Here is a 14,231-nt window from a genome sequence, read left to right as displayed (position 1 = left end):
ACAGATTCACATTAAATCAATCAGTACCAAATTTCACAACTCAGTAACTGAGAACACATCTGGTGATATAGACTAGTGTCTGTAAAAAATTAAACCACAAAAAGAATATTTCAATACAAATCACAAACTCTAGACTCCTTTGCGCCATTAACAATAGCTGTCGCCGTGCCCAACCCTAAGAGTGGTGCAGGTATGACATTACTTTGTAGGCTAAAACAAGTTAGCATTTTAGCACTTCTGGTTTCAATGTCCCGAAGTCAATGAGTTTTTTTTAATGGGATTTTGTTTAAATGGCTGAAATAAGGTCTGTAGTGAACACAAGCACAAGACATGTTTGCGTTTTATTCTAACAAAAAAAACACATCAGGATTACCCCACTCATGATTTTTTAAGCTATAAAAAAAGCACTGCTACTTTAGGCACAGATATATAGCCTATATAAATCGCCCAACCGAGCACAACCTGAGCTTGCTGAGAGCGACTCATATGCCAGGCATATGACATGCTGTCTAGGTGCAAAGTCTCTTCACCCACAAACGATTCAGACAGTTTGGGCCATGTTTGGCAAGGCAAAAGTGGATATTTTCGCCAAACAAGACAATGCTCAATACCTAATATATTTATCCAAACACAAGGACACGTTGGCCCACAAATGGCCCAACCTTTCCCTTTATGCCTTTCCCCCAATTTCAATGTTACCTCAGGTCATAGAGAGGATCAGGGAGAGCAAATGCACTGTGCTTTTAATAGCCCCACTCTGGAGAACATAATTGTGAAGTGTCAGAAGTGCTCACTTTTTCACAAGAGCTACTGGACGTGGGTCGTTCCCCCTCCCCGCTCAAAGTCTATGTGACCGAGCAGTGCACCGCACTCAAGTGAATGGACTGTCACTTGGGAAGAACGATCTTATTGTGCGCTTCCTTAAAGGGGCTAGAAGGCTGCACCCACCTCGCCCCCCTTCAGTCCCTATATGGGACCTGTCCACGATCCTGGATGCTATGAAGGGCTCAACATTCGAGCCTCTGCATTCAGTGAGCTTAAAGATCCTATCACTCAAGACCGCTTTTCTGCTAGCGATCGCATCATTTAAGCAAGTGGGTTATCTGCACACGCTCTCAGTGAGCGCCTCTTGTCTGGAATTTGCAATATCATCCAACTGCGGCCACAAATGGGTGTTATCGTGCTGATGGGGGTTTCCGTTTTCGCAGACTGGAACGCCCCTTCTTCTTCTTCACCTTTTCTGCTGAACTGCTAGTTGTCAACATCCGGATTTCAACATTCGCCGCTAGTTAGTTTTTCTCAAACAGAAGCTTGAAAATAAGATCTAGCATCTTGCAACATGACATCATGACTTTGCACGTCGCTTTCTAAAGCCAAGTGGCATGTTATCTGTATGCATTTTGAGTTATTTGCGTGTATGTCTATGCCGAAACGAACCATTGTGTGTGTGTGTGTGATTTCGCGTGAATGTCTACTCCGAAATGAACCATTATGTGTGTATGTGTGGGTCCACAATGTAAATGTACGTAACCTCTTCTCAAGGAACCGAGGTTACGTAAGTAACCGAAGCATTTTATATTAACTTTATATTAAATGTCCCTTAAATCGTCATTGTACATACTGATTTCACCCTGTGCTACAAGATACATCCATCATTCTGCTTTTCAGCTGTCAGAAGTGTCAGAAGTCGGTTCAAAATTGAGCTCACGCGTATATAATGTGGAGAATAGTGTGAGATACCTGAGACGCGGCGCTGAGCTTCGCGTCCGGTGTGCGACCCCCTTAAAGGACAACTCCGGTGATAAGATGGTTACAGAGTAGATCATTCTCTGGGATGAGTTTTCATGGAAATCGAATGTAAAGAGTTTTATCTTTAAAAACAGATTAGCTTATAACACTAGTCTATGGGGCACAGAGTAGTGAAATTAAATCGCTAGTTAATACCACTGACAAGGCTAAAAATAGCCTCACACTAACACAGTAGCATAATGAGGGTCCCTACATGCAAACCGAAGGATTGAGAACTTTGTAAGAGTACAAACAGTTTAATAAGAAGACACGTTATAAACATAGTGCATTACGTGTTCACGGACAGGCGCCATCTTGGAAAACAGTCTCGACTCATCGAGCGACGAGAGCTCTGCTAAGTGATGAACTGTGACTTGGAATCTCATATGGTCCGTTGTTTCCGGAAGAAAACACTGAACACAACAGAGAAAATAAATAAATAAAAATGTCCATGTTATTACATTTCACAAACTTAATTCCTATCGACCAGCTCACGTAGAACAGCGCTCGTAGATCGATTCATCGAGACTGTTTTTCGAGATGGTGCCTGTCCGTGAACGCGTAAGGCACTATGTTTACAACGTATCTTCTTATTAAACTGTTTGTACTCTTACAAAGTTCTCAATGCTTCGGTTTGCATGTAGGGACCCTCATTATGCTACCGTGTTAGTGTGAGGCTATTTTGAGCCTTGTTAGTGGTATTAACTAGCGATTTAATTTTACCACCCTGTGTCTACCCTGTGCCCCATAGACAAGCATTATAAGCTAATCTGTTTTTAGAGATAAAACTCTTTACATTCGATTTTCAAGAAAACGCATCCCAGAGAACGATCTACTCGGTAACCATCTGTTAATTACCCCTAGGTTCATTTCTCACCGGAGTTGTCCTTTTAAAGCATAATCGGCTTAAGAATGTGCATGTAAACGCACTCAAATTGTTCTTTTCCTCTCTAGGCAGATTTTTTTTTTTTTGATTTACTTATTAAAATGTTCTTTTATATATTTGTGTGTTGTTCTGTATTTTGATCGTGGCTTTAAAATGTTATGAGAAAACGTTTTAAGAACTTTTATCCACCACATTACCTTTTATTTAAACCTAAGAAATTGAAATTGTCAGTTCGTCTGTCAGTTGAAAGGAAGTTTTGGTCGCTTTATTAAAAGTTGTTGCTGTGCGCAGTGTGTAAAGGAAATGAAGAATAGTTTTACCCTTCTGCTGACGAGTGTTGTGCCCCTCTCAACCCATTCACACACACACAGATGATTCGACTATCAGTCGACTATAGAAAGATTCAACAATTCTGATTTGAATGTGTAAATCCTTAGTCGGGGACACCCTTAGTAAGATGTATTGTATTTGAACATTTTGCTTTGTGTTGTTGAGACTTCTAAGACAACAGGTGGTGCTGACTTTACTTTTGTATGAAATTGTAACTATCCCACGTTTTTACATAAGTTACTTTCTTTATTTGAACAAATATTAATTAAAGCATTATGAAACACTGTCTATATTATTACTCCAAGTAAGCTTTGCCATTTTATATAAACAAAGCTTATTCCTTAGTAGCCTATGTATTATATCTAAAATACATACATTTTAGGATCAGTCCCTATATTCTAGTATATTATATTAAGCACTTTATCCATATGCAACAGGAAATCAAAACGTGGTTTTGGAGCTGATGTAAACATTAATGGTGGTGCACTGATAAACTACAAAAAGTCTAAAATATAAAATAAAAATGTACAATCAAATGCAAATGCACAATAAACATATCAACTATTTGATCTAGAGTACTCAAATACATTTTCCTTACAACTTAGAAACAAAAAAAAGTTGTTTCTGTAACAACACTGTTTAAAGTGATGCATATGATTATCCTACGATAAAGTACCTAGTTTAGAGTTAGAAAGGCCATTAAAAAAACTGTTACTAATGCAATAAACAAGAGTTAATTTCTACTAGCAAAACATAATATGAATAAAAATCTACATTGATTTTCTAAATGAAAATGCAAAATGTTTCAAAAAGTCACCATGGTCATATTTAAATAAAAACTTATTTTTCAAAACGTACAAATTCAGAGGCTTGTAAGATTTAGCAGGCTTAACTTAAGTCTCTGACAATCTTATCCATCTGTTAAATATTCATATCTGTAAAGGTGCTGATCATATAATTAGAATATCATCAAAAAGTGTATTTATTTCACTAATTCCATTCAAAAAATGAAACTTGTATATGATATTCATTATTTGCATACAGACTGATATATTTCAAATGTTTATTTCTTTTAATTTTAATAATTATAACTGACAACTAAGGAACATCCCAAATTCAGGTATCTCAGAAAATTAGAAAATTATTATTTCAAAAAGTAAATTATTACTTTTTGAAAGGAATTAGTGAAATAAAACAACTTTTTGATGATATTCTAATTATATGAACAGCACCTGCATGTTGTAAATTCTTCATAAAGATACGGGTGAACTTTATTCACATGCTAACACATTCACTTTGGCTCCAAGCATCTCTCTTCTTGTATTGGAACAAAATATAGCTTCATCTGCAAGCCGTTCCATATGGTGACAGACTAAAGATGAGATTTGCTGACTTTTCCAGAAATTGAAATGAGTTTCTCCTCATGAGTTGAGTCTGCAAAATCAGAAAACAAATGTCAAGATTTGTTTTAAAGAGAAATTACACTAGTAAAAAGAATCACTCACGCTTTGAAAATTCTTCCACTGTGCGACTTTGTGGTTTCATCTGGTCTGCAAATGTGGTGTTCAGAAACTGATGTTTGAGCCACGTTGCACGATCGTCCTCAAAAGACTTCCTCTGAAAGAATGGAATAATCTGGTTAAAATTAAGATGAATTAAGAACTGAATTCAGAAGACCATAAAAGCTGATTACAAGTCAGAACCTCGTGGCCCAATCTAATGGCAGCCTCTGTAAAATTTCTCCTTTCCATTTCAAAGTTTTTCCTCTGTTCTTCAAACACTCTCCACTCTTCTTTCAAGCGTTCCTTCTCTTCAAGCATGTACGAATCATTCAGAACAGCTGCAGTCTCCTCATCACAGGGTGTGTTGAGCTGTTGCTGTAAACAAAAAAAACAAAAACAAAATATATATATATGTATGTATGTATAAAGAAGTTTCTGCATACTAACCATTCTCCTATACAGCTTTTTTGCTCTAAAGAGCAGACTTCCTAGGTGATGTGTGAAAGGAACATTTTAGAAAAACAGTAATTTATGGCATTCAACAACAACATCACATTACGCCATCTCTACGGCATTGCATATGTACATTACTTTCCAGTTTCGGTTGTCAATTCGATCAAGTGTTTAAATGTCCTCTCAATCGGATTAGAAAAGGTTTTAACCACCCCTTACAATCCAAATTTAATTTTAAATGGATTTGTCCAATTCATTCTGATTGACATGTGACTTTAATTCAGACTGTGCTACTAGTCTAATTACAATCGGATTGTAAGGATCCAAGTAAACGTAGCTAATGACTGAAAAGACTGAATGAAAATATGCCTCTACTCACTTGCAGAAGTTGTTGTTGTGTCTGAATAAACTCTTTGCACTGCTGAATTTCTTGTTTGAGCCTCTCTATTTCCTCTTCATGGAGTTGTTTTGCGATCATCTCTTCACTGTCTCCAGCTTGCACCATTAATGTTGCAACACAAAATAACAGCATCTGTTTATTTATTTTACTAAGTCGTGTGCTTTGGATGATAAAGCCACAAAAGAAACACATCAGAAAAGGAGGTGATAAACAAAAAGGTGAGACTTAAGGTCCTTTCACACTGGAAGCGATCAGCGTTTTTAATCAGCTGTTTGTGTAATGAGTGCTTCCAGATGAAACGCGAATGTGCTGCGGTGAAAAAACAATATATATATATATATTTTTCACTTGAATGTCAATTTTCTTTTACACTAGCGGTAACAAAAAAGGTTAAAACGTATTGATTTTTTTCTAAATCTTGTGTCTGCTACTATGGAAAGTGGTTGCCATCAGTACGTCTGTGGCACTTAAAGGATCAGTTAATAAGAATCTTTTGAAGCATCGAAAATACATTTTGGTCCCAAAATAACCAAAAATGCGACTTTATTCACCATTATCTTTTCCTTCTTCTTTGTGTTCAATCCTCAAATAAAGATTCAAACGGTTGTGAATCAGTGAATCGATCAATGATTCGGATTGCCAATGTCACGTGATTTCAGCAGTTTGACACGCAATCCGAAATCAAGAGATTCAGATCATGAGATCATAATTCAAGAGATTCTAATTAACTAACTGAGGTCACATATGGACTACTTTGATTATTTTTTTATTCCATTTCTGGACATGTACAGTAAAGTGTGCATACACTTAGATACATTGTCGGACTAAATATAAAATATCTTAAACTGTGTTCCAAAGATGACCAGAGGTCTTACAGGTGTGGAACAACATCAGTCATCAATTCAATTTTTGGTTGAACTAACCCTTTAAATGTTTACATTGTGACTCAACTGGAAACAGCTGCTCCGTATCGATTGGTTCCCTGAAGTGTGTGGTTTGACTCGTCAGATGCGATGCTAACTATACTGTCTCTGGAAGAGCTCCTCAAATTGTCCCACAGACTTTTTCAAAACTGCGGAACCGGCCATGATAAAAGTTTTGGCTCCTGTACAAGATTCACATACACACCTTCAGACTCTGTTCTTTTAGGACTGGGAGCACCCAAACTCTTCTTTTCAGTCTTTTAAAGAAAATGAAAAGCTCGTCTTCACTGGATGATGAAGTGTCCGTGTTTTCTCAGCTTTCGCCGCGAATGTTTTGGAATGTTGGAGCTCTGAAACGGCCCACACATCGCAAATTCGTGTCGCGGCTGATGTGAAGGGTTTTGACGAGAACTTTTTGCATGCAAAATATTAGCTTAGCTTTTACGCTTTGCTTTTTCGTTACACGTTCGGTGTGAAAGGGCCTTTATGCCGAGTTTACACTGCACGATTATAGCCCCGATTTTCACTCGCGGACTGTCGCAAAAAAATACCCGAAATCGGAAGCAAATCAGTGCTCATTCACACGAGTTACAATCATGCAGTGTGAATGATCAAATATGTGATTTGAGAGCATTGACAATGAGATGCCCGTGAAATATTTGCCATGCTAAACATCTTGTCCTTTCGGCGATTCAAAATCCTGCTGTGTGAAATTTGTTCTGACAGAAAATTATATCTGCGATGACCTGCAGCCAATGAGAGAACAAGATACAGGGCAGCGCAAAGTTCGGGGAGGAGTTATAGACCAGAACATCAGTATTTTAACAGATTTACAATTCTATGAAACAGAAACAAAGTACAAACATTTGCACGACCAGCCACAACAGCAGGACATTGCAAATAATATTTTTCTCCTTTTTCAGTGCAAATCAACACACACAATTTGTATTGCAAGCTTCTTGCAGGTTGTCTTTTTTAATGCATGATAATGCGTGATCTTGTGTTATCTCCTTATCACTTCACAAGTGTGTTTGGTTGTGAAACGTAGTTTGTGGACCGGACAGAGGTGTCAGTGATTCTTCCTATTGTAAAGTCATCCAATGATGGATTCCCTGTCGCCGAAAAGAACAGTGATCTGACTACTTTGTGCATTGTGAACTCAGCATTAGGGTGTGTTTTGCACTTGTAGTTCAATTCTCATGGTTCTTCTGGTCCGGACCAAAATATTTTAGGCCCATTCACTAAGGAATATATATATATATATATATATTCCTTGGTGAATGGGCCTAAAATATATATGTACACACCCCTAAGCCCAACATCGTAGGCTGTGTGTTGCACGTGTAACTTACAACATACCCTTACATGAACCTCTCAAAAATGTAACAACACATGGATTTTACGCTGTGATAGGTCTGCCAGAACCTCCCTCAGGAATACACATGCTCTCTATACATGTGTATTGCACGTCAACGTGGACAAAGCATGCAGAAGTATAAATGAAAACTGACGCGTAGCCCACAGCATAGAAGCTACGGAGGAGGTTCGACGCAGAAGTATAAATCAGCCAATAGTTCTAAAAGACTGTGAGCATCATCCTCTACCTTGACTGTCCAGTTTCTCAACATGATGTTTGAGTTTCCTCCACTGCTGACGAATGCTGTTGGTGAGTTTCTCCCGAGCAAGGTCACAGGACATCTCAGAAGGTCCTTTCAAAGGTTCCTCGTCATCTGAATTTGTCTGCAGATTTGACTGAAATGTGATTAACTGAAATATGATCAAAATCATACTTTTTTCATAAAAAATGTCAATATCTTAAAAATATAGTGCAATAAATGGTGTAGAGCCAAATGTATATGCACATAACTTACTGGGTGCATAGATCAAAAAGTAGAAAAAAGGAAAAGGGCAAAAGCTCTCCAATTGTTCATCTATTATATTTTAAAGTATCATGAAACTTCCGTTTAAGTCTGGCCCTTCACACATCAGACTTGCAAAAAGTCTCTAAAAATGGGTGTGTAAAGCTGTGGAAAAGCGGGAGTGTTGAGGAGGAAGAGGGGAGACAACAGCCAATAAAACACAGACCTAGCGGAGGGACAAACATGACCACAGAGGGGCAAAAAACAGGGTTGAGGGCACCTTGATGCATTTTTTAAATATATCCCTATAATATCAACGGCCAAAACGAGGACGACATGATGTAGAACAATTAAATATCTGATAATATTTTCAGTACATTTATGAGCATTACACATTGGCATAGTTACTTTTTTGCCCATTCTTCTTTGAATTTTCGCTCTATGTCATTGTCTTCTGTGTATTAGAACAGGGGTTTTCAAACTTTATGATGCCAAGGACCCCCAAATATGATAAACCTTTTGAGGGACCCTCTTCCTAAAATCAATCTATTTTTATGTACGAAAAAATGTTTCAACTGTTAGATAAATATTAAGTGTGACATTATAAATACAACATATTGTTTTCCATCTTAAACTGGCTATTAATGTTGGATGTATAAACCAGAAGAAGAACATTTTCAATTAAAAAATTATTTGTATACAACTTTCACAATAAATGCATGCAAGCAGTGTACATACTATGTTAAGAAAAAAATGTAAAAGATAAAGGGGACTATAGTGAGAAAAACTCACTAAAGACTCAAAGCAAACATATACAATTCTGAAATGTATATGGCAAGAAACATTTAGAAATGAGCCAGTTTGAATATTTGGTAGACTTTATCCATTTTTGCTTTGTCTTTATTCTCTGAAATTTTCTGGGGACCCCTTAGAACCTTCTGGAGGAGCCCTAGTTTGAAACCCCTGTAGAAAACCCCTGTAGAAAACCCCTGTAGAAAACCCCTGTAGAATAAGCCATCGTAACATTGTGATCATGATCAGACGTACGGCTGTGTTTTCAGTTATGTGCAGCTTGTACATAACTGTTCGCATCTCAAAAAATTTGTTTTAAGGTTTCACAACCCTTTAACAGAGGCCACAGAAATACAAAAAGGTGCTATAAAGTGCAAATTGCAAAACATTTGGATCAACTCTTCATCAGTGCCATATCATGGAAATAAAAAATAACACGAATACAGCAAACACAGAAAAAACAGAAAAGTGTTTAGTGTTTAATGGCTGTTATGGACATGACAGTCTAACCTGATCCACATTATTGCTCTGTCTCGCTTCCTTTTGGCAGGTCTTCTTTGAATTCAAAACCCCCACCATCTCTCGTTTCATTTGTTGAAGCACTTTCTTCAGCTCTATGTTTTCCATCATTAACTCCCTCTGACGGTTATCAAATTCATTGAGAAGAGTTTTGTACATCTCTCCCTCATGTCTGAAACAAAATAAAAATAATAATGTCTAATGTTTTTATAAGATATTATACTGTAGGGGAACGATTAAAACGGCAACAAAAAAAACCCCAAAGGATTGTGTATTTTACCTGGATTCAGTTTTTCCAGTTTTCCAAAGACACCTCCTCCCATCCGACCTCCCAACATAATTCAAAACTTCCATTCCTGACAGAGTCCAGCAGTAAAGTAATTATGATAATATTTCACAATATTACTGTTTTGCTGTATTTTTGATCAAACAGATAGAGCCTTAGGGCGTGTTCACACTTGACGTCTTTTTTGAAGCGGCCAGCATCTGTTTTATAAGCGAGTAGCAAGACCTGACTCACTTCCATAACAACAAGAAAAATGGAGACGGTAGATTGACTAATTGTGCTAGTGTCGGAGCACAAAGAGATATATGATATGATCACAATGATATATAAGAATAATATAACGAGAGCTCCTGGACTAAATTATTGTAAGCACCATACAATTTTCTTCCCCGTATAATGTCAAGCACCCACAAACATTGTTGTGAACCAACATTCTCCTCCCCGTTTACTTTAAAAGCCAACGCAACAGCCAACTTTCACGACATTTTGTATCTTTGCACCACACAGCACTCTTGTTGTAGCTGTTGTTATAGCAACAAAAGATGCCCTCTGCTGCTACTGGAACTAAACTCAGCTTTTTTTTAAGAAAAGAGCTCTCATCAACTTTTTCTAGTCAAAAAAGATGTCAAGTGTGAACACAACTTTGGTGAGCATAAAATATTTATTTCAAAAACATCATGAGACCTCAATCATTTGAACGGTATGTGAGTATGTATTTCTAATTTTATATTGGTTGAAATAAGTGATTAATTTTACCTTGTTTATTTTCCTTTTTGGCAATGAGTAGTTGATTAAGGCGCTCCTTTACTCTGTTGTGCTCCCTCTCTCTTCTTTTAATGTCATGGTTGTATTGAGTGGCACGGCTTGCAATGATACCCTGAAGCCTTTGCACCTATTAAAATAAAGAGCATATCTGATTTGACTAAAGGCTGAGGATCAAAGTAGAAAAAAAAAAGAAAAAAAAAAACAACAGTGCATGAGGTCCAAATTTGCAGATTTCTCATTAATTTTTCATACCTCTTCTTTTGTATCTTTTAGGCAATTTTGCAAAGTCTTCAAATTAGTTTCCAGCTGACGCTCTCTCTCGTGCAAGCGCATGTTTTCCTTTTTCGAAAGTTCAAGCTGGTCCTGCAAAACCATTGAAAAGTTGTTCGTTTTTTACTACTAAGGTACACAACAGCATTTTTACCTTTAGAGTGAGATGGTGAGTTATAACTGTTAATCCTTAGTGCGTGTCAACTGCTACGAAAACGAATGTAAAAATGTACAGTAAGATAAACTTACAAAAAACAGTGAAGCTACAGGCATTGTTCACAGTCAGTTCATGTTAACTAATGTATTTACTAATGTTAATGACATGCACTGTTAATGTGAATAGATGCATTAATAAATGTGTGAGTTAAGATTAACTAATGCTGAACAGAGCTGTTGTTCATGATTAGTTCACGTTAACTAATGCATTAGCCCTCACGTGGTGTTCGGGTCAATTTGACCCGGAGAAGATTTTCTTTTCCCCGAAAATACTAGGTAATGTTATCGCTTTGGACTGAAACTTAGTGACTTTGTTCCCAAAGGGTATAACTAAATCTCATTTTTGGGGGAGAAATTTTCTTACTTTTTTGTAGGAGTTTTGTTACCTTGTTACACTCGTGGTGTTCCCGGTCAAAAATGACCGGCCTATAAAAAATAGCTTATAAATCACTCATTATACCATATTTTCACCCAATCTTGGATTCAATCTTTTTGTCAACATGTTCTCTTTCTATTAGGACTCGTTTTATATTTCTGTTTGCATCTGATTAATCATGGGCCTCATTTATCAGAGAGTAGGCATCTCATTTTTTGAGTAAAAAACAAATAATTTATGAGTAAATTTGGAAATATGAAAAAAATGAAATAAATGGCTACTGTTGATCACACTAGTCTACTCTAATGTTTCAACAGGAATTTTGTTTTGAAACTTTTGTTTTGTAAAAAATATGGCACATAGTCACACCTGTGGTGTTCCCGGTCAAAAATGACCGGCCTATAAAAAATAGCTTATAAATCACTCATTATTACCATATTTTCACCCAATCTTGAATTCAATATTTTTGTCAGCTTGTTCTCTTTCAATTAGGACTGGTTTTATATTTCTGTTCGCATCTGATTAATCGTGGGCCTCATTTATCTGAGAGTAGGCATGGTCAAAAATGGTCACAATGGCCGACCATTGAAAGTGAATGGGAGAGACTCAAAATAACAGAACAATTTAGTTTTCAGGAGCATGTTCATTATTTTCATGTACACATATGAGCATATGTGCTTGCAAACATCAAGCCCTTGGACCTGTGCATGTATCGATACATTTATACACACGCTACCCAGACACACACATGTTTAAACACACAAACTTTTTTGAGTATTACACACATTCTTTTCCACAGAGATACATTTGATCCTACCCTAACCTGCATCTAATATACATTTATCCATCTGACATTACCACACACACACACCACAACACCACAAGTGTGACTATGTACCATTTTATACAAATATACATCATGCTAGCACAGACATATATAAATTGTAAATATAGTCTAGTTCTGTGTGAGAACCTCACAATTCCAAAACAAAATGTCATAATATTTTGTCTGGAAGTTGTGATGAAACAAGAACATGAAAGAAAGATTCTTTTGAAGCCGGGTCACTGCAGTCACGGCCAATTTGTGTTTGTGTGTGTGTGTGTGTGTGTGTGTGTGTGTGGCAATGTCAGATGGATAAATGTATATTAGATGAAGGTTAGAGTAGGATCAAATTTCTCTCTGTGGAAAAGAATGTGTAATACTCAAAGTTTGTGTGTTTTAACGTGTGTGTGTCTGGGTAGCGTGTGTATAAATGTATCGATACATGCACAGGTCCAAGGGCTCGATGTTTGCAAGCACATATGCTCATATGTGTACATGAAAATAATGAACATGCTCCTGAAAACTAAATTGTTCTGTTATTTTCAGTCTCTCCCATTCACTTTCAATGGTCGGCCATTGTGCCCATTTTTGACCATGCCTACTCTCAGATAAATGAGCACCACAAGTGTGACAATGTAACATTTTATACAAAATTAAAGTTTTTAAAAACAAAATTCCTGGTGAAAATTTTACGTTGACTAGTGTGATCAACAATACCAATTTTCTTCAGATTTTATTTGATATTTCCAAAATTATTCCAACTTTTTTTTTTTTACAAAATTACTCAAAAAATGAAATGCCTACTCTCAAATAAATGAGGCCTATGATTATTCGGATGCAAATCAAAATATAAAACCAGTCCTAATTGAAAGAGAACATGTTGACAAAAAGATTGAATCCAAGATTGGTTGAAAATATGGTACAATGAGTGATTTATAAGCTATTTTTTATGGGCCGGTCATTTTTGACCGGAAACACCACAGTGTTTTGAACACCACATGAAGGTTACCTAATGTTAACTAATACAACCTTACTGTAAAGTGCTTGTGGAAAAACTATGGAAGCTTTTTCCACCACTGAATACAAAATAACAATTATAAAATCACAATTGTGGGATATAAACTCACAATTGCAAGAAAAAAGTACAAATTACAACTTTTTTCCCCACACCTTTTTCCTCAGAGTTATAAATTATAAAGTTAGAATTGCGGAATATAAACTCGCAATTGCATTTTCAGAATTGTCTCCCAACTGTCTCCTCGCAATCGCAAGTTATAAATTCCAGAATTGCGAGTTGTTATCTTACAGTTCAGACTTTTGCGCGTGATCGCGTGACATAAAGTCAGTGGGAAAATGTCACACTTTTTTCCAAAGAATTGGACTTTGTAACTTTATAACTGTAAGAATTGTGAAATAAAAACGTGTAATTCATACCTTTTTTCTTGCAATTGCAAGTTTATATCCCACAATTCTTACTTTATAACTTGCAATTGTGAGGGGAAAAGAATTGTGAGATAGTGAAATATTGCAATACTGATTTTATTTCTTGCAATTATTTTATAGAAAGAAAAAAGCCAGAATTGCATGATATAAACTCACAATTGCAAGTTATAAAGTCTGAATTGCATGCATATAATGTACGAATTATGTAAATGTACGAATTGTGAGATAAAAAGTTGCAATTATCTTTTACATTTTTATTCCATGAAACAAACTTCGACAAAAAAAGTATTTGTTTGTATGTAATAAAAAACACAAACCTTAAGTCTGGAGTTGGTGAGGTGTTGGTAGTGGAGGTCACTGCTGGACTTCAGCTGTTCCACCTCCAGCTCCTCCATCATTCCAACAGTTCGACGGTGTAGCTGAATCAAGTCATATATGTCGTTAAGAGCAACCACAGCATCAAGATCGCGAATGCCATCCGAGTTTCGGAAAATTGGCGGAAAGCACAGGGACGACAACTCCTGTGAATGTAGAGTGGCAGAAGTACACATTCCATTGGCATGCGAGTCCAAGTTTGTTCTTGTCTAGATTTTTCTTCTT

The 14,231-nt window shown here is 36.6% G+C and overlaps 1 protein-coding gene across 2 annotated transcripts in view; it reads right to left on the bottom strand.

Moving 5' to 3' along the window:
- Positions 1–3,229: 3,229 nt before the first annotated feature.
- LOC137040459 (afadin- and alpha-actinin-binding protein-like) overlaps positions 3,230–14,231 on the bottom strand; it is a 13,696-nt gene continuing 2,694 nt past the window's right edge. The window contains exons 3-12 of one of the 2 annotated variants that reach the window (XM_067416110.1): positions 13,949–14,152; positions 10,756–10,866; positions 10,495–10,630; positions 9,733–9,808; positions 9,444–9,624; positions 7,887–8,034; positions 5,339–5,454; positions 4,708–4,881; positions 4,510–4,621; positions 3,230–4,438 (exon numbers count right to left, since the gene is read on the bottom strand). In XM_067416110.1, the coding sequence (XP_067272211.1) occupies positions 4,377–4,438; positions 4,510–4,621; positions 4,708–4,881; positions 5,339–5,454; positions 7,887–8,034; positions 9,444–9,624; positions 9,733–9,808; positions 10,495–10,630; positions 10,756–10,866; positions 13,949–14,152 (1,320 nt within the window). In that variant the 3' untranslated portion in view covers positions 3,230–4,376. The remainder of the gene's footprint in view (positions 4,439–4,509; positions 4,622–4,707; positions 4,882–5,338; positions 5,455–7,886; positions 8,035–9,443; positions 9,625–9,732; positions 9,809–10,494; positions 10,631–10,755; positions 10,867–13,948; positions 14,153–14,231) is intronic. The other variant, XM_067416111.1, reaches the window with a different exon arrangement.

The sequence above is a fragment of the Pseudorasbora parva genome, chromosome 14 (genome assembly GCF_024679245.1).
Source record: "Pseudorasbora parva isolate DD20220531a chromosome 14, ASM2467924v1, whole genome shotgun sequence".
Taxonomy (NCBI): domain Eukaryota; kingdom Metazoa; phylum Chordata; class Actinopteri; order Cypriniformes; family Gobionidae; genus Pseudorasbora; species Pseudorasbora parva.
Note: the sequence above shows the minus strand (reverse complement) of the source record. Positions and strands in the feature narration are given on the sequence as shown.